General features: G+C 36.0%; 1 protein-coding gene across 3 annotated transcripts in view; it reads right to left on the bottom strand.

Moving 5' to 3' along the window:
• The window catches only part of NCAPG (non-SMC condensin I complex subunit G), a 30811-nt gene extending 6681 nt beyond the window's left edge, over positions 1-24130 (bottom strand). For all 3 annotated transcript variants that reach the window (XM_074865867.1, XM_074865869.1, XM_074865870.1), the window contains exons 1-15: positions 23766-24130; positions 22932-23138; positions 21871-22099; positions 20201-20346; positions 19178-19262; positions 15835-16027; positions 12856-13005; positions 10372-10512; positions 9293-9416; positions 7879-7968; positions 7543-7722; positions 6991-7101; positions 4749-4868; positions 2976-3206; positions 2471-2652 (exon numbers count right to left, since the gene is read on the bottom strand). In XM_074865867.1, the coding sequence (XP_074721968.1) occupies positions 2471-2652; positions 2976-3206; positions 4749-4868; positions 6991-7101; positions 7543-7722; positions 7879-7968; positions 9293-9416; positions 10372-10512; positions 12856-13005; positions 15835-16027; positions 19178-19262; positions 20201-20346; positions 21871-22099; positions 22932-23138; positions 23766-23876 (2300 nt within the window). In that variant the 5' untranslated portion in view covers positions 23877-24130. The remainder of the gene's footprint in view (positions 1-2470; positions 2653-2975; positions 3207-4748; positions 4869-6990; positions 7102-7542; positions 7723-7878; positions 7969-9292; positions 9417-10371; positions 10513-12855; positions 13006-15834; positions 16028-19177; positions 19263-20200; positions 20347-21870; positions 22100-22931; positions 23139-23765) is intronic.
• Positions 24131-24170: the final 40 nt, after the last annotated feature.

The following is a 24170-nucleotide window of genomic DNA, read 5'->3' as shown; positions in this document are numbered from 1 at the left end:
TAGGTAACACTTCCTGCCTCTGAACAGTTTGAAAGTTCATCCTTACTACTGAAAACCTAACTGATATATAGAGACATATTCTCTCTTAAAGGACAGAAATACATTTCTCTAAATCTTTCATTTAATCTGTCTTCTGCTCATTCTTCCTTCCTGCTAGCACTTTTCTTTGGGGATACTTTTCATTGTGTAAGAAAGCAAGGAGCCTGGCAAAAAAAAAAAAAAAAAAAACGCAGTGGTTAAAAAGATTTTTGGAAGAAATAGTCCTGCTTTCTTTTCTCAGAAGAGTTAACTCCTGCCAAGCAAGCCTAAAAAATCATGTTTCACTTGGTTCTGCAGCAAGTAGTCTAAAAGTGTAGTTCCACAAGACAAGTCAAAATAATTTAAGAGGCAAGGTGTCAAAAAGTGCAAGGTACTAGGTTGGCAAAGTGAAGCCTTTTTTGTTTCTGATACTTGTTAACCTCCTATTTGAACCCAAATAACTACAGGAGAAAAACCAAGAAAGTAAGTAATTTCAAAAAAGCAGATTGTTTGCTGCTGGGTTGAGCCAAATCAGCTGACCAAAAGACCTTTTGAGCACTAAATCTGGGGCAAGAAATAATGGAAGCAAGAACTCTCCCTTTTGGCAGCTTTAAGGCTTTAGATTGGCTCAAGCATAACTGAAGTCCCATTCAGAATATTTCCTGTAAATTAGAAAAAAAAAAGTCTAGTGGCATATAGGCACGAGACAGAACTTCCTCCTCTTAGGCTGCTAGAGAGTTTATTAGTCTTTAGAAAACATTCCGTGAATAAGGATTGCTCACTGGTTACAGGATCCTGTCCCTGTTATTAGTGTGCCACGCCACTCTATTGACGTGACAGAATATTTATAGAAGTCAGCATCAACATTTTTTTCCTCACAGAGTTCAAATATTTAACTTCAAAAAAGTAAGCCTCTTCATTATATCTGTGACCAGATGGAAAGGTTAACAGAGCAGCACCCAGTAACAAATGGAATTTTTAAATTCAGTGAGAGATCAGTACCAAAATTAGGTATGAACCTCAGCCAAACCTCATTCATTACTTGAGTTTTCCTTTTCTGAATGGCAACTTTGCAAACAGTTCCCAATTATACGTGGTAATTAATAATTCTCTTCTAAAAATACAGTATTGGTAACTAAAAACACTTCATGATTCATCTTAAAGTGACCCATTTGTGATCCAGAATGCAGATGTTTTGAGACAAAAAAAGCAGTGAAGTTTCTTAACTAAACAAAGATTTCAAAAATCGATGAGCCAGACTAAGCCTTAGGATTTTTTCTCCACTGATTTTTCCGATTTTTGCTTAAAGCATGCACCATGTTTTTCTTTTCAGAAAAAGATCTATGAGGTGTCAGAACAAGTTGCCGCATTTGCAAATGATTTTGAAATACACAGAATTACTCAGGTGGGCAATCAATAGAACCCATAACTAAAAAAAAATTCACAGGGACAGAAAGCAACATTCACAGGTAAAAGATTATCAAATGTTAAAAGATTAAATTCATTACTCAATATTAGAGACACTGGAAGCATATGAAATTAGTTTTTCTGTTACTTATTTTCAAAATAATTTAAGTAGGGAAAACCCCATTCTGGAGGAGACTAGCTATATTTTTCTCAGTTTTTTTTTTTTTCCTGACAAGAGCAAAAAATATATTTGTCTGGGTTTTTTCCTCTTCAAACCAACTCCTCTTTGAACTACTCCTCTTAATGTGGCAATTTATAGACAAAAAAAAAATGTAATTCAATTTGGTTTCGAAAAATAGATAATATATAATATGCCTAACTTAAATCTTAATTATTAAAAAAGCAGATAAAAACTCAGCTAGTTCAGACTGGCTAAAACCACTAGCAGCAACTGAAAAGTTAAACATTTTTTTTATTTGAGGAGGTAAAAGGGGATGAGAATTACTATTTAGGTTCCTATTCTCTTACACAAGCTCTCTACCTCCTTTGACCACTACCAAAATAAAGAGGAGATTTTGAATCTGCCATGAACTTGAGTATTATTTGGTTAAAAAACAAAACAAAAACAAAACCCAAACCACAACCAACTACCCTGCTGCTTTAATATCTGCTGGGCACTAATTATTCTTTTGAAGCATTTCTGCTAGCTACTTTTCAGTGATACTTCAAAGTCTACCTGTAGTGCACAACAGCATAAATAAGTAAAGCACATCTTTTTAAATTAATTTTTTATTCAGTATCTTGAAGAACAGTTTCAATTATAGGCTTAGGAAAGAAAAAAAGTGGAAGGCCACAAGGGTAAGAGGGAATTAATGGAAAGTCTTCAGAATAGTCACAGGTTGAGATTATGTACATTCAAAAGTAATATGCATAGGAGGCTGAACTAGACCTTTAGGTCTAATCTGCATTTGTGCAATACTGAAGAAGGTTCCTGAAGCTGCTAGAACAATGTATACTTTCACATAGTAATTTACAAAGGACATACCTATTTGCATAAGCAAATAAAGGGAAGAAAACTCCTAGACAGTGTCTAAGCCGGGTATCTTCTTCAGTCACAGGATTATACCACAACAAAATAAGACGAGAAAGCAGCTTGGCACTCTTCAGCCTCCCAGAGAACATCAGTTTGGCTATGCCTTCCGCAGCGTCTGTCCTAAGTTCTGAAAACTGAAGAAACAACTGATCATATACACAACACATCAACCACAGGATTTTTCACTATGACTTTATAATAACAGTCTACATCCTATTTTGCCAATCAATTTTCTACATTCACATATTTGCACCTGCACAGAATTCAAAGCTAGCTCAAGAGTAGCATTCATCTGTATCAGTGACAAAGTTGCGGTCATTTTCTAGGACAACTATTTGAACATGACTATTAATTTCAATTACACATCATGTAATCTTCACATGCAACCTAATGAGATGGTAAACCTTCTGCAAAAGTCATTAAAACATTTTAAGGCAAATTTTATAGTATTTCTTACCTCACTGTCTAAGAAACCAGAAAGAAGCTGCAGGAGTTTGTGAATCACAGCAGTCTCTTCTTCCTTCTCTATTGTTTCACTTTCTTCCTCAGAATTTTCAGTTCTAATGTTTTCATCTTCACTTTGAGAGCCTCTTCTGGCTCTAAATGGCTCAATCCCAAACAGCATTAGTTGATCAAAGATTGCTTTTAAAGCACTGAGCTTTACCTTTATATTATCTATTTGTAAAACCTAGGATTAATAAGGAAAATACACACATCATCTCACAGGAGACCACCAATGTTAACAGTAAGCATAATAGAGTTTTTTGCTTTAATAAGATTGTTTAATTTAGGAACGTTTTTATGATACTTGAGACAAATTTCAGACTTTAGGAAGGTGTGATACAAGTTTAAACCTGAATTTATAATACAGTCTGGGAAATAATTTATCAAGTCATCTATGCAATTTCCATTACATAAAATTAATTAAATCTCACTCATGGAGTGAGCATGCATGTGTGAGATGTAATTTTATTGTTCAATTTCTAAATAGACATTGGACAAACAGAAAGTCTGTTTGCCTATAGTAGCTCCATAGTCTTAGGCACTACAGAAAAAAATACGTAAGACAATCCCTGCTCTGAAATACAGTACAGCTTTATTAAAATAAACTATGTAAAAAGACAGCAGGGAGCAAGATAGTAATAAAAGTCAAAGTTGTATAGGTTACTATATGTACTGTAGTCCAAATTAACATGCAAATAAAGCCACACATCGATCCTGGATCTGTTTAGCCCAATACTCTGCTTCTGACAGCAGCCTACACAAAGATTATGGGGTTTAGTACCTACAGAAATTAATTACTTAAGTCTAAAGTCTAAGTTGCTAAAACATCTGAAATCCTTCCTAAACAAACAACTGATTTTTAATGAGACATACTCAAACTAAAAACAATAGTATATGATAACTTTTTAGGAACCCAAAGGTATTGGTCTATGGTGACTGACAGCTCTATCATCTTGGCTGAACCAAGCATATCATCTCAGCACCTGCTGTCGGTTCTCAAGTGTGTACATGAACATATTCTTAATAAAGTACGATGGCCAGCTACACTTCTCTCAAATCCAGGGTCTGAGAAGTTAACAGTAGTGTCATCTTTTATATAATTAGCTCAGCATCAGAACGTTTACTACAAAGGTGGGAGATGTGGGTATTATGGCATCCAACATGTTCCATATCTATAGATGTTTGGCCATGCTATTGTTTGTTGGTTTGAATGTTGCTTTATCCTCTAATTAACAACTCTTCCTTAATCCACACAAAATTAATAATTCAGAAATTAAATTGGACACCCAAGATCACAGGTAAGTGTGTCACAGAAATGTAAGAACAGAGTCACATTTTCAGTTTGGTTTCCCAAGGAAGGCAGGCTTACAGAACCCTACAGCTTCTCTTTTCTCTTTGTAATAACATAAATACATGACTGATTTCACCCAGATTCAGAAGAGAAAGTAAGACCTGACAGATAAAGAATTCCTATAAACTTCAAGACAACAGGTGACCTTACAAAGGAAAGACATGCTACTACCAAGACACAATATAAGCTTGAATATTATTAGACATCAGAAAAATCTACATGAAACTACACTCTCCAGATCCAGATCTTTAGGAAATCATGAATCACTGGTTCTCAAGTAACCTGACTATGTAGAATAGCTTGTTATAGATGCAAGACTAGTTTTATTTACTAAGTCACATAGATTATCATTCCATTTCCCATCAGACATTTTACCTGTAACAGCAATGCAAGCTGTTGTCGGGCAAATTCTTTGTTCTGAAGGGCACAACAACCCAAACACAGAACTGCCATATTTCGCACAGCTGGATGGACATTAGTTACACCAGGAAGTATCTGGAAACAATAATATTAGACATTATAGTTGAAATACACAAACTGAAAATAAAAAAATAACTACTAAAGTGTGCTTACCCTGAAACTAAAAATAATTTGGTTTGATGCAGGATTGGAAAGTGGTAACTACTATATACTCTGTTGATCTTCTATCTTTATCTAGACAGAATATGCTGTTTGAAATCAGCAATGGCAAAAAAAAGCACGAGTGTTTTGCTTTGTGTTTGTTTTTAATAAATATTTGTTTTCAAACAAAATTGAGTTGACCACTCATTGTGACATTTAAAAAAAATCCCACCACTACACAACAAACCTACACATTTCTTCATAGAAGACATTAGCATTCTTGCAGAGAAACAATACTCAGTTCCAAGATGCAAAATACAGATGCCACTTTCACGTACTTGGAATAGTTTTGAGAAGACAATCGTAACAATCTACATGAAAGAAAAGCCAGACTAGATACAGGGTGAACACTACAACGGCATCATTTTATATTTTTGCATTTACTAAAGAGTTCAAGTTTAAACAACAACAAATAAGATATCCCAAATCATGTAATATGCGAAAATCCACTGGAACAAAATACGAAAGAAGGAAGTTGGAGATAGAAAAGTGGAACAAACAACAAATGTGAAAATTAAAGCAAGACCTAATGAAAAAGAAAAGGTTTCTGGGGGTCACATCAACCCTAATTAGGATTTCTAAGAATACTTCTATACATCTGAAAGAAATCAGGTGTGGTTCCACTACATTTAAGCTAATTTAAATTTGTGGTGTAATTTTCTTTACACTTGGAATTCTAAGAATGCCCATACTGAGTCAGGTCATCTAGCCCATTGTCTTGTTATCAAAAAAAGATCAAAACCAAATTCCTATGAAGTATTACTTAAACAGACTAAGTAGATACTTCCGAAGAATTCTTGTTAAGGTCCCAACAATTTGCAGCTGAGACATGTGAGCTGAGAGGCTGGTCCTAACTACCTAATCATTCCATGTTTTCCTTGAACTTGCTCAGTCTTCCTTGAAATTTATGCAAGTGTTCACCATGTACACGTTCTGCGACAAGGCATCCCACAGATTACATATTAAGTGAAGAATCAACTAATTTCATTTGTTTTGAGCTTGCTAGTTACTAGCTTTACGGGGTGATCAACCAATCCTTATTCATTCTCTCCATAACACTCATGTCTTATGACTTCTGCCCTCTCTCCGACACTACCCCCAAGTCCCCTCTTCTCCAGGTTACGAAGAGGTAACCTATTTAGTCATTCTTCATACAGAAGCCACTCCATACTTTTCCTTGCTGGCCTTCTCTTGACCACTTCCAATTCAAATATACTTTGTAGATAGATGGGATTAAGAATTGCAAAGAGTTTTCAGATGTGGATGCACCATTTATACAATGGCACGTTATTTTTTCCATTTTGTTTGCACACTCAGTAACAGTTAGAAGTCTGTGATATTTAGAAATGTTCATCTTAAAATCCATACTCTTCACAATGAAAAGTAGGAAGTATATCTTGCAGACTATAGGAGGCCTATAATACCACTGTCTTATTCTTCAATACAGAAATATTTTGCTCTTCAAAGGCGCTAAGAAAACAGAAGGGGATGGGGGGGGGAAATCCCCCCAAACATCTTTCCTTCTACATGGAAGGGATGAAAGAAAAGGTCTGAATTCCACCTTTTCCTAGATAAAAAGCTTTTGACTTGCAAAAAAAAAAAATAAAAATCTTAAAGTTCTCTATTAGAAATCTCATAACTTTGGCTGATAGAAAATCCAAGTAATTGAAGTACCAGCAAGGGTGGTAAGCAGATGCCTAAGCATCACACTTGGCACAGTGTAACTCAGCACTGCCCAACACTGTCATACATCAGTCAAATATTCACCATATTCCTGTTTTATTTTAGTATCTCTCCGCCACAACCGGTTGTGGCATCGGAGTGTATCTGGACTGCAGCTCCAAGACACTAGGTTCTGGGAAGGCTGAACAGCACCAGACACAGCACTGCAGGTACAGCAAAGCAACTGTGAAATAATCACAAACCATCCTGCCAGCACCTAAGGGTCAGCTATGATGTATCCAATATAATGTAAACAGTATTTATTCCTACATACCAGAGATTCAATGATTCCATTAATGGTTGGACCAATTCCTTTAGAAAGGGATATGATCTTCAGAAGCTCATAACACATCGTCAGACATTTCAACAGTGTTTCAGGATCATTCTTCAAGTGGATCAGGGAAGAGAAAACCAATATAAATGTGATAAGGAGAATGAGAACATTAATCATAATTTTTCCCTACCCAAATAAACATTTCCTGTCCACTACACATTTGTTGTGCAAAAATATTAGTCAAAATCTGTCTATAAACTATGATGAAAAGAGATTCAGGTTTGTGTTTTCAGTTAGTTAAGAGTATAAGCAGTAAAAGAGACTAATTTAGAATTCTTTAGTTACTCAAGGACAAAAGAATAACTGCAATTCATTTTTTGCTAGAGCATACCATCACCTTGTACACATGCAGAAGGAGAATACTAATACCATAAATGCTCATTTTCAATTTTAAAAATTTAGATGATACAAGGCCAAAATACGGTTTCTTTTAAAATGATGAATAAATGTCAAAACATAGCCAGCACTTGGGAACACATGAAGGGAAGAGACCTTCTCCACATGCATTTCTTCAATTTCAGGTTGCTCTGCTTCTTTTATCAGATCATTTTTCCTCTGTTCCAACTCAGTTATGCTCTCTTTTAATATTGATGCTGTTTTAAAATCCTGCAGAGTAATGCATTCTTCTAGAGCTTGTTTTGCTTCAATAAGTTTCACTTTTATTTCAGCCAACTGAAATGCAAAGTAAAAATAAAATTAATATAATACCATAACCTTTGTGGTATTAGCCAACAATACACTCTTGACACTAGCCAATAATACACTGCTATATAAAACTCTTACTATGCTTAAAAAAAATATTTCTCTTGTTAACTACAATCTGCTTACCTTAAGTTCCCGCTTTCTTATTTCAGCAACATCGATAGGCTGGTCGACCGTAACAATCGGCTCAAGGACTTCTGATATAATTTCTGCAATCTATTGTTACAAACAGCATATTAGCGCCATTAATTTCAGCTCAGGTATCAAGATAGTAAGCATTTCACTTTTCCAAATTTAAAAATACTATCCTTCCAAAAAAGTATTGAACATCCACAATTTGACAATACATAGTCTAACCATGAAAGTCTAGTGGTTTCTACCATTTAGCTAGGTAAACAAAAAAATGGAAGACTGTATGTATATCCATGAATAAGTCAAACAGTTTCTATGCCAACAGTTCACAGGTACCATCTCCTCTAGATCTGAACACATGCTTTAAAAAGAATTACTGGTAATAAGAGTAAGGCTTTTCATATGTTACTACTTCAATCAAAATACAACTAAGAACACTATAATTTAAAGGTCTATAAACCACTGTATAAGAAGCCATGTAAGCAATTTAATTTCAAGCCAAATACATGCTTAGAACTAGAAGAACTACGCTGAGAGTTTTTCAGTTGGTTAGGGTTTTCTTCAAAGTTAGACCCATTACATAAATAAAAATGAGATGAAACATGAGGAAAACTAAAGACTGAGACATGATCGTCTTAATTTGATTTATCTTGTATCAGATCACCTCAGTTTAGCTTCCTCTCAAGCTGTACCAAATCAGCAGAATGTATTGAATCAGTGTATTTCACTCTAATAACAGAAATGCACGCATTTACTATTACTATTGTACTATAATGCTAAGATTACCATAGTTCCTCCATCATAATCATGTAAGAAACATATATAATAACTTTACCCACTGGATTGAGGCTTTCTGAAAAGTGGTCTCTGTCCTTAAGTCCAGGCTTTATTTAAAATGTTTGAGCAAAACCAATGGTCTGTTTTTCAGGAGTCAAATTTAAATAATTATGCTGTATATAAAAGACTCTACTACATAAAATACTTTTCTTATAAGGGTTTTTAGTAGCTATCTCAGCTAAAAGAAGGGAAGAGAAAGCTGAAACCCAGAAATGTACATTATCCTCACTTTGAATGTTTTGGTCAAAACTGTTTGGAACTAATATGACAAAGGATTCTGAAGCACTGGCTGTCAAACTGTAATACTTTCCTAATTTGAGGGTTACACTTCCAACACCAGTCAATTCTGTAAAGACAAAGATCTTTAGCCAACCACAAAAATACAGCTATGCTTATTAAAAAAAAAACGGGGGGGGGGGGGGGGGGGAGGAGGGGTGTGGTGAAACATCAATGCTTTTCCAAACTAAAAATATTTTAACTGCTGATATTTCTGTTCCAATGCTTCATAAACACTGTTTGATATACAGGGAAGGCAAAGTCTAGAAAACAATGAGCCTTTAGAATTACTTACAATTTCAATTCTTCTGTCATCATCCTTAACAATATGAAGTAATCTTTCCACAAGCAGAGATATAAGGGCTGGTGAAGTTGCAGGTAGAGTGAGAATCTTTTGTAAAGTAACTACCAGATGCTTTCTGCATTAAAGAAAAAAAAACAATCTGTTTGCTTATTCAAGAAAATGGAAGACATAAGAGTTAATAGTTTACCCACTTTGAGTTAGTGTGATGAAGACTTTATAACACATTGTAAGAAAAGCTTCTCTATAGCTCTATTAACTGCTGAATATATTTTCTTAATTAGCAAGTAAGAAAACTTGTTTACTTTGTCTTTTTCTCATTTTACCTGATTTCTCTTGATTAGGAAATGCTGACTTTTTTAATCAGGTGTCACTACTGTCCAATTAAAGGTCATACCAACAGAAAACAGAGTATCAATACTGTAGAATGCTTTCACAGAAATTATCCAGCTGGAAACTAGAAAAAATTACAAAAACTATTCTGCCAGTCCACTGAGAGTTTGGAATTATTGCTGTGTTTGTACTGCCATTACTGCAATTTTTCATAAAGTGCCTGTGATGGTATGAACTTCCAAATTTATTTACTCTTATTACTTCACATCAAAAGGCTGTTCAAATTCTAGGAATGACTCAGTTAACACAGTCCAATTCAGCTTGGCATCTAAAATATCTGCAACCTTTGGGCTTAAAAACATAAGAAACACCCAGGCTACTTGCTACAAGTCATCTGCTGAGAAGTAATCCATTTATCTCCTATCTTTTTTATATATTACATTCCAAATGAACAGTCTTGTAACTTCACAATCTCAAGAATACATTATGAAAACAACTGAATTTGTTCTCCCCAAACAATATTGTACCTGCAATGAAACTCATTTTTCCATAAAAGTAAGCACATGATATTTGGCACACTTTTGGGAACAATTCCATTAGAGACCATGCCTTTTTTTCCAGCTAGCATTAGAACTGTATTTTGTCTGTTTGATCAGGTTATTTTCCCAACAGAGACTCTGTGCCTTCCACAGGCATGAGTTCCATAAGCTTAATAACACAGATTTCATATTTCAGTTTACCTTCCTCCCTCTTCCATGGTATCCATGCAGCCTATGATAAGTATCAGTTGCTGGCCTATAAATTCTTTCGTCATCAGGTTTTCAAAACAAGTAAAGTCTCCTCTTTGTTCTTCACTAAGAACTGGCATATTTTGAAGGTAACTGAATCAAAACAGAACAGATATAATTATCATTCAGAATCATTGTTGGAAAGAAAAAAATTTAAAAAAAACAACATAAAAAAATGTCACAAATAACCAAACACACCCCCCAAAAAACCAAACCCTAAACCCCACCACTTTCCTATCCTGCATAAACAAGTGGTTACCTTAGTTACAAACCTTACAAATCAATGTTTGTGTTCTCCTTTTCATAGATTAATAGTTCCAGAAAGATATTTATACCAAATAATGTACAGTTTAAAAATAATGTAATTCATTGAAAACATCCCTTGCTTGGGAATGCAAAACAGTATGAAACAGAAAATGGCAAGTTATGTTTGTACATGTGATTTCAGTTTTGTACCCCTGCATAAAGGCAGCATATTAGGAAAAAATGTATATGTGTACTATTTTTTATATATTCAACTATTTTTCTTCATATTTAGCTACTATGTATTCTTCTACATGTTCAGAAATGTTATCTTGCCTACAAAGTGAAATACAAGAAAATCATTAAAGTGCGCAGCAAATTTTAAATTCTTTATCTGATCAACTGTGCCATCACAGAAGAACTGTTATCACTCAGCCACGAAGCGTGGAAAGCATAATCAGTTTATTCTGGTTTTTTATTTTTCAAGAGTCATTGTTCTTTTACCAAAATTTTATCCATCAATGAAAGCATGCATGTTCAGAAAATATGGAGTGAAACATATCATGTACAAAATTCAATACTGAATATAATGTAATATATAAAATTAAAATACTGATATGAGCTGTGAAAAAAATGGTTATTTTTACCACAGCTTTGCAGATACTTCTCAGCAACAGTTCACTATATTTAGCACATATTTTTAAAATTTCTTCAAAGTTAGGACAAAAACTTTCCACGTAGCTAATATTCAAGAACATCTGAAATTACAGTGTAGACAGCTGGTTTTGATCATTTAACAATAATGTTACCTGCACCAGATAATAGTGAAATACCTAAATGAAGCTTACAATCCTGCATTTTTTTCTTAAGTATCAATGACTTGCAGTTTCTTGCTCCTCCTAACCCATACACTCACAGTGCAAATAAAGATTTGGATTGTACAATTGCAAATCTTACCCGAAACAACTCGTGGCACAACTCGCTAATGAGTAGCTTAATAGTTGACAGTACAAGTACTAGCAAACCTAATTAATCTTACTCAGCCTCTTCCTGAAAGAAAAGATGATTGAAGGCATTTTGAGTAAGATTGGATGGAAAAAAGAAAAGTTTTTTTTCTGAGAACTGAAGTTTTATGGACTCTTAAATTAATTATGAATGAATAAATTTACACCCACCAGACTGGATCCACATTTCAAAATCAAGGAAGCACAGACACTTCATTTATTAAATGTTTATGAAACATGTCAGCACATTCCACATTGAAAAGTAGCAATGATTTCTGTAAGTACTACTAGTATACTACACCCACTGAAGTGAGAAAAGAATATGTGTATTTTTAATTAGAAACATCTATCAAACCAATGCATTTTTCAGCAGATCTGATTTACAATAATTTCAAAGTTTCACTCTACATTTTGCAATTACAATACCTCAGTTAAGATTTCTCAGCATTCTCCATGCTCACAAACATAATTTCTGTTCAAATTTTACATTAAGACTCCAATATCCCACTGAGACAAAAAAAAATTTACCTTTCTTCACTTTGGTAAAAGATTGAATTAACAAAACATTCTCTTTTTCCCCCAATTAAATGTTCTCACTGAATTGGCTCATTTAGCAGTTCTGTCACTGCCTTCAAATATAAAAGTTTTTGGGAAGCATGCCTACCCAAGCAGGGGAAAGAAAAGGGAATGAACTTTCAGTTTCAAAATCACTTCTCTTGGGGACAGCAGCTAAATTTTATCTATTTTCACAAATTATAACAATGAAAAAAAGCATGTTTCCACAAGCTCTAAAAACCTCTTTCTGCAAGCTCTTTGCAAACACACAGCAACCTACATAATAACAGATGGACACAGAATAGCTGTGTATGACAGAAAAATTATCTTAAATGGCAAAGAACTATATGCTATTGATCTAGCAGTTCATCTTGCTGATAATTCATCAGAAAGGACATTCCAAAAGTTGTTTTCAAGTTATAAATTTGCTTTTTAAGTTTTTGTTTAAAAGAAAATCCTCTCAAAAATCTTAAAAAAAAGTTTAACAAAACTTTTTAAAAATCACTGTTCAAGCACAACTTCAGCTTTGAAGGAAACCTGAATAGTTTAATAAAAGAAATATTCTCTTCTTAAAAAAAAAAACTCAAACTAATCTATTTTAGTGGTAAGGGATTTATTTTTAAATGCAATGTACCTTAATAAGTAATCTGCATATATAGCTGGTTCTGGCAACATCTTTTCTAGCAAATCTTCACCTTCTTCACCTTTTGATTTTAGATATTCACAAACACATCTCCAATAAACCACATTCTCAGCTGTTAAGTCTTCCAGTGGAATCAGTTTTCTAAACAAAAATAAACAAACAAAACAGAATCAAAGACAACAAATGCACAGAAATAGATAATGTCTGAAGATGAAAATCAAATCCTTATCAAAGGTATTCCCCACAGAAATACTTAGGAGACTGATAAAACTAACTTCCTCTTTCTTAAGTGAGAACACAGATCTCCCTGACCCTCTCACTACATTGCACTTCTCAGTATTCTGAATCAAGGCTGTTCACAACAGTTTGCAGAAAGATTCTCCTCAGCCCTTCTGACCTTCTAGAGCAACCACACAAGTACTTTAACTCCATGAAATATTGTTACCACTGTACAAGCCTGGAAAACTGAACTCCATTAATCCAAGAAATGCATCTGTGGCAGGTGCACCCACCCAATGAAAACAGAGCTTCTTGGCTGCTGAGGTGTGGCAGCTCCTGACTGCCTTTGTTCTCAGGGCTTCACGGGAGTTGGGGCCTTGGGCCAATGGGAGCCGCTATTGACTACAGGTCAGATTTGCCCTGGGTATAAATGGAGTCCCCTGGGGAGCCATTTTGAGCTCGTCCCCTGGAGCAGCACACTGTGGTTGAGGACTCTCCCCTTGGGTCAGGACGCTGCCCAAGGAAACTCCTTGAGGGGCCTTGGGTTGGGACGCTGCCCTGAGCAGGTCCTTGAGGTTGAGAGCCCTCACTTAGCAGGTGAATGATAAAGCTTTTTGCATTGTTGTTAAACCCTAGGGAGTGGGGCTTTGTAAAGCGTTTTGGGTTGCCCTTAAACTCTAGAAAGTTGTTCTGATCTCCTCTCACAGACATTCGAACCTGTAATTTACAGAGAGCTAGTTAATTGTGTTAATAATAAATTTTTTATTTTTGGTGGTTTATTTGAGAGCCTTTGTAACAGCATCAACTGCATAAAAATAATTTTCAGCTTCTGTTATGAATTGTTTCTTCCATTCTTAATACAAGACCTTCACACAATATTGAAGTAGCAATCATAGTATGTCAAATAAGAAAAGTAATAGAACTGCTCCGCAGCATCTCTGTAAGCTCATCCTCTGTTTACCAGTCATATGACCCCCATGCCTTTTTATAATCATAGTCTTTTGCATGCTAAGCATGGCATAATCTTTGTGTTTTCAGAAGCCGAACATTAAGTTGTGCATGAATTCTACCTCAAAACAGAAATCAGTATCACCATCAGTGGTACTTCATGCCCTTGAATCCAATTTTACTTGCAAGTTATCAATAACAATTTTGTTTTTCTTTTAGGTCCCTCACACACACACAAAAAAACCACCCAGCAACATGTAGATAAAAACTGATCATTTGATGGCTTTCCATTAATCTGACAAGTATTTAAAAGTAAATTGTACAAACAGAAATCATAGACTTCAAAAATCTAAGCATTTATCATAGTGATACTGCATCACTCAAGCTGTAGTTAGAAACATCATGCAAGAACAAGCCTATTATTTTCCATAAATCAAATAACTTCATTACAAACTGAATAATTTCACTCACTTCTCAATGTCATTAGTCTAACAGAACCTACTACTTAAAAAAATTCTCAGTCTGGTCTTTCAGAATGGAAGCCTTATTTTGTGCAGGATCAAAGTCAGACTGACAAGTCCATAACTACATAAATTTTACCTTTGAACCTCTTAAGATATTGGCACATTTCCAGAGGCTGTAAGTTACTTCACCATTACTGATGCTTTTTAAAGCCAGACAGGCCCATATCTATAGCTCTGGAGTACAATGCATGCAGCATCTACTGATTTCAAAACACATCATAAGCTACTACGAGAATGCAAGACACTTCATATGATGACATTACACATTTTCCCCAAAAACACAGATTTTGTTATCACTTTTTAATCAGTGACAATTTGTCATTTAAGTTTAACATCTGAGATTAGACTCCTACCACTGTTAACAATCATTCCACTCTGGTTGCCTCAATTAGACCTGTTTCTTCTCACACCTTTTTGCCTCCCTTAGCAATTTCCTACAACTTATAATTTCTTGTTTTCTTCTCCCCTTCATTTTTGCTTTATGGATCTTAATATTCATCACACCATCTTCTTCATAGCTTAGGAACTCAGTCAAATTCTACCAACATTACCACAGGAAAAGAAGCCTCTGAAGATACCAACTTCTGTCAAGCTGTGTTAATACAAGTAAAATACCTCCAAAAGAAGGCTGAAACACAAGCCCAACAATTCCATTCTGATTGATTCCCCAAAAAGTTTGTGGATAACTGAACCAGCCCCAAATTGTGCTGCCCCTAGCTCAGCAGAAAGAATAGAACAAAGTCAAAGAGGACTAGGAAATGTGTGAGAAAAAAACAGAAGCATTATTGAGAGGGAAGAGGAAGGGGACAAAAGAAGCTTTTCAGTACCACAGGTTAAAAGAAGTGAGGAAATTAAAGTTGTGGGGGTAAACTAGAGCATTGCCTTTATTGTAAGCTGTACAAAGAGTACAGGAAATAAAACAAATTCGACTCTTAAGTTGTTACTCATAGAAAAGCTAGTTTAGTTGATTAATTAACTGCCTCCTCTTAAATTCTAAAAGAATAACTTTTGGGGTGTTCAGGAAACAAGTCAAAAGACATTTTTCATTTCTTCCTCTTGCTTATATGGCACAATCATTTTCAGCTTTTTTTTAAAAAAAGAAAAAAGCACATCCAAAATATTTAAGTACATAAACACCAGGGAGACATCATGGTTTACACCACAATATCAGTCTTCCATCACAGGTAACGGTTACTCTGCTCCCCATTTAGATATAACCTTTAATTTAATATTCTGATATAAAACATTCATCTTTTGGAAAAGAAACTGATCTGCATACCTGCTGTCAAGGTTTTTACCATTCTGAACAACGTCATGAAGTGGAGATAATGAAAACATAGCATTTAGTACTGTGATGGCCACTTCTGGGCAGTTTTCCACATCCAGTCGATGAAGCAATTCTAAAACATCCCCATCAGTCAGTTGTAACCAGGCTTGAATCAGCTTCTTCTTCATTACCTCCTTAACAGCATCTAATAATACAGGAATTTAAACGGTTTAAAACATTGAAGGCTAAAAACTACCTGAAAGGAGGCTGCAGAGAGCTGGGGATGAGTCTCTTTAACCAAGTAATAAGCAATAGGACAAGAGGTAATGGCCTCAAGTTGCACCAGGGAAGGTTTAGCCTGGATATTAGGAAGCATTTCTTTCCAGAACGGGTTGTTAGGCGTTGGAATGGGCTGCCCAGGGAGGTGATGGAGTCCCCATCCCTGGAGGTGTTTAAGAGTAGGGTTGACATAGCGCTTGGGGATATGGTGTAGTTGGGAACTGTTAATGTTGGGTTGATGGTTGGACTGGATGATCTTCAAGGTCTTTTCCAACCTAGATGAATCTGTGATTCTGTGAAATAAAAAGTTTTCAACATAATTTCGCTAATCATTTTACCACAGAACGCTTTTTGGGAAGAAGTTACTATACAGTTGAACTTAACGTTACCTTAAAAAAGAGAAAAAACAGTTAAACAAGAACTACCTATGGAACACTACCACATTTTTGAGGCAGTGTATTTTTCCACCCTGCCCCAGGAGTTAAAAAAAACCTGCTATCCAAAAACTATTACATCTAAAGACAGAACCTCAACCCAGGAAATCTATAAACCATGAACTCTTGTAAAGCAAGGAAATATTCTGGGGAAGCATTGTTACATACTTGCTCTCATTCGAGCATTTAGGAATTGGCCACTTCTGGAAGCAGGATGACAGAATTCTTGTGTTAATTCAATTATTCAACTGGATTATGAAATTTACATAGAGATACTTTTAAGTCCCTTCTCCCCATTGTCACAATGAACAACTAGTTTCTGGATGAACAGAGTACTATTTAATCAAGGAAAAAATTAGTATGGGAACATCTAGAATATGTACATCATTAATACAGACACAGAGATTTAAGCAGGAAAGTAGAAAGGCTAATAGTCTGGTGGAAGTAAAAATGTAGTTACTAGGGAGTGATACAAGTATGTTCTTATAACCTTTTAGAAAACAATATCCAATATAAAGGAAGCAATGAAGTCCACACACACTTCACAACATTCATCCTTCCTCTTATGTGTAATTTAAATATACTCAAGAGTTCAAAAAGAGCTGTAAAAAGGCCTTGAAAGAGCTAAATTACGGTCCTAAGAACGAGAAATCTCTCCAAGAAGGTGAAAAGTATAAACTAGTAGAACGTAGTAGAATGAAAGAGAATGAGAGCGGAGAATTGACAGTAGAACTAAGCAGAATCTGGATTATGCCTTCTAGGTCTTGTTCTGGAGGCAATATGGAAAAACATCCAACATCGCAACCTTGTACAAGTAGGTTCCTCTCTTGTTAGCTTGGGAGCTGCTCAGAGATGCAAATTCAATAAAGACACACATATTCAAGGTTATAGAATTTACAAAACAGATCAAAATGAGGGCATACTAGTGGATGTATATATAAATGCAGCCAGTTTGGAATATAAACCTCTTTTGCCCAGCAAAAAGCATATGATATCAATGATATCAGTGAGACTACATACCCTGGCAGATATTTTCCCTTGTGATTCTAGGTGTCAAGAAAAAGAGCAAGTTCTCAATAACTGAGATGAAGAATCATCCTAAGGAAGAGATTGACATGAACAGAGAAAGGATCTGCTCTGGATCATAAAATAAGGCAGTTCTTTATGTTGAACACCTCATCACTGAAATACAGGCCATGTACAAAGTCTGTACTTTCTCAGTAAGGGAATACAACAAAGCCTTGTTCTTGACAAATGAAGGATCACAGGAAAAAATAGTGAAGGCAGTTTCCCCCCCAGTTTTGAAACATTACTAGAACAGAAACGTGTTCATCCTAGGACAAAAGAATTATCTGTCAAGACCAAGTATTATTGGGGCTGGGGTGGCAGCAGCAGCCAGCAGACAAGAAGCAGCTAGTTAAGTCAAACAGCAAACTAGTATACTGATAAGAAATAGTAATTCAGAACATGGGTTTTTCAGTGCTAGACTTCAAAACCAAAACCTGACAAACTTCATTAGACTACTATAGAAAATTTCAGAGTAGGTGGGGAAAAATGCTAATTAACTTATTGTACAGAAGGATGACTTCTTTTTAGGTGTAGATCTCTACAGCATAAGAAAATACTCAGCTGATCCTCTCTTCCTTTGCTGTCAAGAACGTACTTAACATGATCCCCAACTAGCCAAAAAGTACATCAACAAAAACACATGCATACATTACACATCTTTAAGAGCTCCAGTTACCAATGAACACAGTACTTCTGTCTTGTACTCTTGAGTATCCACATAGGTCACATTTCTTATAAGTTCACAAGCAGCACATCACTAAGCAAGGAAAAGTCTCAGAGTAAAATTCAGCAGGGCTTAGTACAGACTTTCCAAATGAAGTATGTGGATAACACAGTAGCACTTAGTAAAACTGGCAGCTTTTATTGTGAAATTCATGTATAAATTACTATTGTTGAAAAAGAAAAAGCCATCTTCTATGTAGGCAGGCCAAAATTGTCTCACTCGGATGCATGGGACCTTTTGATCTTTTGGCAACAACATGACACACAATTATGGGTACATTCTGAATGGCTCTTTATATAAAAAAGATACAGTGCAGAAGACATCAAAAAGAATAAAGCTGTTTCATTATGAAATGAGGGTCAATCAAAAATTCATTTAAAAAAAATCAGTCTAGTTAAACTAAAAACTAACCAGATGAGAAGATTTCTTTCCAAAAGCTCACAGGAAACACTCTCAATTACCAAACTGGTATCAATGTTTACATTTAAATTCTTTAACATATTTATTATTACAAAAATATCTGTAATGAAACATGCTTTAAAATACACTGAATTAAATAATTACATCGTTGTTTTTTAATTTTAATAGCATTTGGTCCTATTTTAGAGCTCAGTGGCTTTCAAGCTTTTTTGAAAGCACAATCCTTTACTTGTTTGTCCACTATAAGGGGACTGGAAAACCTAAGCAGCAAGGAGAACGTCTTGCGCTTGAACATTTCCTGGTAACTCATGACTCCCTTTGAGCTCCTTATTATAGCCATTACAGCTTCCACATAAATCACACCCAAAACATTAGGAAGTATTCGCTCTTAAACATTTGTATTAAGATGTTGAGAAAGATGATCTCTTACCAGATCTGTCATTAAGTCCTTGTTGCAACAATTTTACTCTCTGTGCTATTGACAGTGCTCTCATGTGAACTTTTTCTGACAAAACCTTAAAAAAATTAGGACATTAAAATACATTTCTACAAATTATAACAACTGCATTCATTAACTACCTGTGGCTTTAAACACAGTTCTATCCATCCACAGAAATCATAAGTCAATAAGACCCTGTAATACCTACGCCGTCAGCATTGTACCAATACATTAACAGATTCTTGTGCATGGAATAAAATGTAGAATAAAATTAAGAATAAAGTTAACAAGTAGCTTAGAAGCTTGGCAGCTCCACTTGAATGCCACACCTGGATATGAACACTATTCTTTAAAGCTCCAAGAATAATGAATACCTGCAATGAAATGACCGAAGTGTGTACTTTTCTTAAAGCCTTCTAACACAGAGATTCAGTTAAAAAACAGGATGTAATCTAAGTTAAGAAAGAACACAAGATGGTTCTCCATGAAAAAAAAAACCTGAGTATTTTATTTTGAAGATCTTGCCTAAGATGCCTGCACAAGAAATATACATGGTAGCACACCTTCTTGCCCTTACCTCTACATGTAAGCATAAGTAATGGTTGATACTTCTTCAAAACTGGAATACCAAAAACAAGCAGATTTTTTTTACACTAGTATTGCTGTGATCCTAACTTTACTTAATTATCTATTACATAACAGAGAAGAAAAATTGCTTCACAGTCACAAAATTCATATATAGAAAACAAGGGATTGTATACATAATTTATACTTTCACTGTCTGATCCTGAAGAGACAAGTCCTATCACAAAAGTAATTTCTATCTAGCAAGTTCTGCAGTCAAGTTCAGGGGTTTTAACTTGAAAACCTGTATTAAATCATCCCCTCAAAATTCTGGTAAGTGAAAATAAATTATTTAACAATTCTTATTGTTTAACCAGTGAAATATAACAAAAGATTTAAAGCCTTTTTCCTAAGTCACTCTTTGAAATTAATATTAAGTGATCAATTTACCTCATATGCCAGCTTCCTGACAGCTTCCTTTATATCCATAGTGCGGCCTACAATTTTTGGCAAAGTCCTTGCTGATGGAGCAATACATGACAGCACTGCACGCCTCACTTCTGAATTTGAATCATTTTCAAGCAATGTGTTGTAAACTGAAAGTAAAATAGTCATAATAATGTTTTCATAAGAGTTTGAAACATTACAGAAAAACAGAAAGTACTCAAAAAAAAAAATCAGCAGCTGTTATTAAAACCCCTCCTCCACCCCTGCATAGCTCATACAAACTTAGGGAACAGTTTAGGATCACAACCCCATGATTTTATGGCAATTACATGCTGAGCTATGATCTCAAAGGAAATTCAACTATGAAAATAATATTTGCAATCATAAGTAGGAACTTAATTTAATAACTCCAAAAATTGCTACTCTAGATCCCACCTATAAATAACTACTTTGTCATTTACTGGACAACAAAAAGCTTCCAAATGTTGGCTCCTTAAGACCTCTATTCACTAGCTATACATCCTCTGGATCCTCAAATTTTCCTATAAAGGGAAAACTGCAATCTCCAAAAATCAAATGGTAAATCTCTCTCACATAATGCTTTTTGTTATGTTCTTGACCCTTCTTCAAAATTAAAAGCAACAACAAAAAGAATTTAATGAGAGATTACTTGAATTCACTTTCTTGCTCTGTGAGATAATGATTGACTATGGAATTTGTGTGCTCCTAAATAAGCAACTTATAAAGAAACAGCCAGAAAAATATAGTTTCAAAGAAGGTACATTAACAACAAAAAACACCCAACTAAGTCTCTTCACAAAAGACTGTGTGTAAAGTTTAATCAGGGCACAATTTACATAACAGCTGAGCTGGTACAAACCTACAGTTTATCTACCTTAAAGCAATGGAAATAGAGGCTTAGTCAAGAATTATACCATAGACAAAGAAACCCACAAACAGCACAAAAACAGCACCAAGAAGCCTGGGTTCCAGAGGTGCTGATCTCTTAAAGAAAAAGGGCCAAAAAAGCATAGATCAACAGTGTCACTAATCAGTTTGCCTCTCAAGAGGCAGACAGCCATAATTTGACACAAAATTATTTTTTCTATTATAATCTCTATTCCTCTAAGTGTTTTTGCACAAATTCAACTCATAGTACACAATGGTCCTTAGAGGGTAAGAACTGAGCAAGCACGTATTGTATCTCCATCCCAATTCACAACACACCGTTATTCTCACCATCCTTCAGTTCATAGAATAGCCTGAGCCCAATACGATTTGGCTCTGGGTCTGTCATTTAATCCCCAGTGGATCTCTCATTCAAGCAGTTCTGTCTTTTCCCTTTGAACATACGTAACTCTTGCACCACAACCTACCCTGGCAAAGAGCTCCACAGTTTACAAATTATTACAAGTATCATAGAATGGTTTGGGTTGGAAGGGACCTTAAAGATCATCTAGTTCCAAGCCCCCTGCCATGGGCAGGGACACCTTCCACTAGACCAGGTTGCTCAAAGCCCCGTCCAACCTGGCCTTGAACACTTAATACCCACTTGAACACCCTCTAGGGTTTGTTTACTCGGTGCCTACAAAAAAAAAATTCTCAAAAATGTTTTAAACTAATGTAAATCAACAAATGTTCTTAGACCAAAGAAAAAAGTCGATACTACTTACTATTAATAACAGGACAGTTTTCATCCTTAGGATCTTGAAGTCTCGACAGGGCCAAGACAGCTTGAATTCTCACATTCGAAAATTTATCTTTAAGTCTAATCAGCATAGCTTCATTAATTTTATCAAATAAGTCATCATCAATCTGGGCATTCTCTGGCATATTTCCCAAAATCTTATTAACAAGCTGACATGTTCGAAATCTAACCGCATGGCTGTTTGCATTGTGAGACTTGGGGAAAAAAAAATAAAAATTCTTACAATCACACTTTTCTCCTTTCCAACATAAGGCTATTAATATGCACATGCAAACAGTTAATATTCTATACAGTACATGAAATATGCACTTCTGTATTTCAAAAGCTTTTCCTATTTAAGTTTATTTTTAATAAGATTAAAAAGTCACAGAACTGGAAAACAATTATGGCCCATCATCTATATCGGTGGCTCTTTACATAATTAGCAATGCCTTCACAAAGGAAGAAACATGTTTATCACTTAGTGTAGACTACAGTACATTAGCTTAATTTACCGCTCTGCCTCCATAAAACATTAGAAGAAAAAGAAAAATAATAGCAATGATGACTAGTGATCTTGGCCTGACCAATAATTTTTCCATGTCAAAACATGCTATAGGAAGCGTTGATCTTCTTTCTCTATAAGACTTGCAATAAGCAGAAGGGAATAATACGTATGCCAACCATACTTGTATGAAAGATCTTTTAATATTTTTAATTATCAAAGAAACAGTATAAATTCATTTCCGTAACACTTCCACAATTTCACACTTATAAATGCACCTATAGTAAAGCCTATAATGACACACCTGACAGCCAAATAAGAAAACAGTTCATATTTTTCCACGAGCTTAACTTCGTGGGTTATTTGGTGGGGTGTGTTGAGGTTTTTAGGGTTGGGGGCAGTGGTGTTACTTGTAAAGCACTAGTTTTGCCTTGCTTTCACTTTTTAAATTCTAGTTTCTAGGTATCAACTCCAACTGCCAGCAAGTTTTCCCTACTGCATGAAGTTTCTATTTGTTAAAGATTTAATAAGTGTTACTGTACCTCAAGCAGAAAGTTAAACACATAACTCAGAAGTGAATTTTCTTCTCCCTCCTCACTACCATCCTCTTCCTCTGCTTGATAAAATGAAGTAACAAATTGAGCCACAAAATTGATCACTTGTTCCACTGCTGGTTCCCGTCTGTAGATTATCATAGCATACTTAAGGAAATGAATGAATTTTTCATTAAAATCTTCCTTATCTTCCAACTGGAAAAAAACAAAAATCAAACCCTAAGAAAGATAACTACCCGGTTCATCTTTCAAAAGCAGTACCACTGAAAAATAAAATAAATAGTTTTATAAGTGACAGCTTTCATTTAAATTTTTAAAGCGCTAAAGCCAGCAGGTAGAACACACCCGCTGCTTTGTCCTCCTCACTGAATTTTAACTCCACAGCAGGCACGCGTCTTGACCGCGGGGCTCCATTCTGGAGTTTACATTTAGCTGCTAACAGGTTTCAGAACGGCAATCGACATCCTCATCCATTATTATTGTGCACACCTGCTTCTCGGCTATCCAAACACCTTCCAGCAACATCGTTAATACCTACCGTGGGCTGTTCTTACACCCATGTTCGCAGGAGACAACTGTGTGTAACATCTTAGCACACAGCTTGGGGTTTTTTGTTAGTTTGGGGTTTGGTTTTTTTTTTTAAGTCGCAGGGCTCTTCTTAAGCATACTGGCCTCATCGCTTGGTTTAGAGGGAAAAAGCGCGAAGAGGGCCCCTACCCTCTGAAGGAAAAGCAGAGCAGTTGCCGGCCGCCCTGCTCTTCCCCTCAGCCTGGCGCGTCCCCGTTCCTCCCAGCCGCTAGCACGCCCCGAGGGCGAGCGTACCTGATTATAGGTGTTCTTCAAAGCCACAACAAGCTTCGCGTGGTTCTGGTAAGGCTTCTGAGCCAGCTGAAAGGCTTCTTTGATTTGCAGAAGCTTCTTCTTTGCTCCCATGGCTGCAGAAAAAGGGGACAGTCCCGTAACGACTCCCCCCACTCCAGACTCCGGTAGCGCAGAGCCGTGCCGGGAAGGCGGAGAGCCGCTGCTCCCGCACAGGGCCCTGCAGCCACTGCTAAGGGCGGTCGGAGCGCCCACCGCAAGCGGGCCGAGGCTCCCGCTCCACGGCCAGGCCGCTGCTCGCCTTCTGCTCCAGCCACGGGGCCGCCTCCGGAGCCCGCCCGCCGCCAAACGGCCGCAGCGCCCGCGCCCCCCGTTCAAACTCGGCGCGAAGACCGCTCCCAGTCTCGC

Source organism: Strix uralensis, chromosome 4, assembly GCF_047716275.1.
Source record: "Strix uralensis isolate ZFMK-TIS-50842 chromosome 4, bStrUra1, whole genome shotgun sequence".
NCBI lineage: Eukaryota > Metazoa > Chordata > Aves > Strigiformes > Strigidae > Strix > Strix uralensis.
The sequence above is the reverse complement of the archived record's forward strand: the minus strand, read 5'-3'. Positions and strand labels throughout refer to the sequence as shown.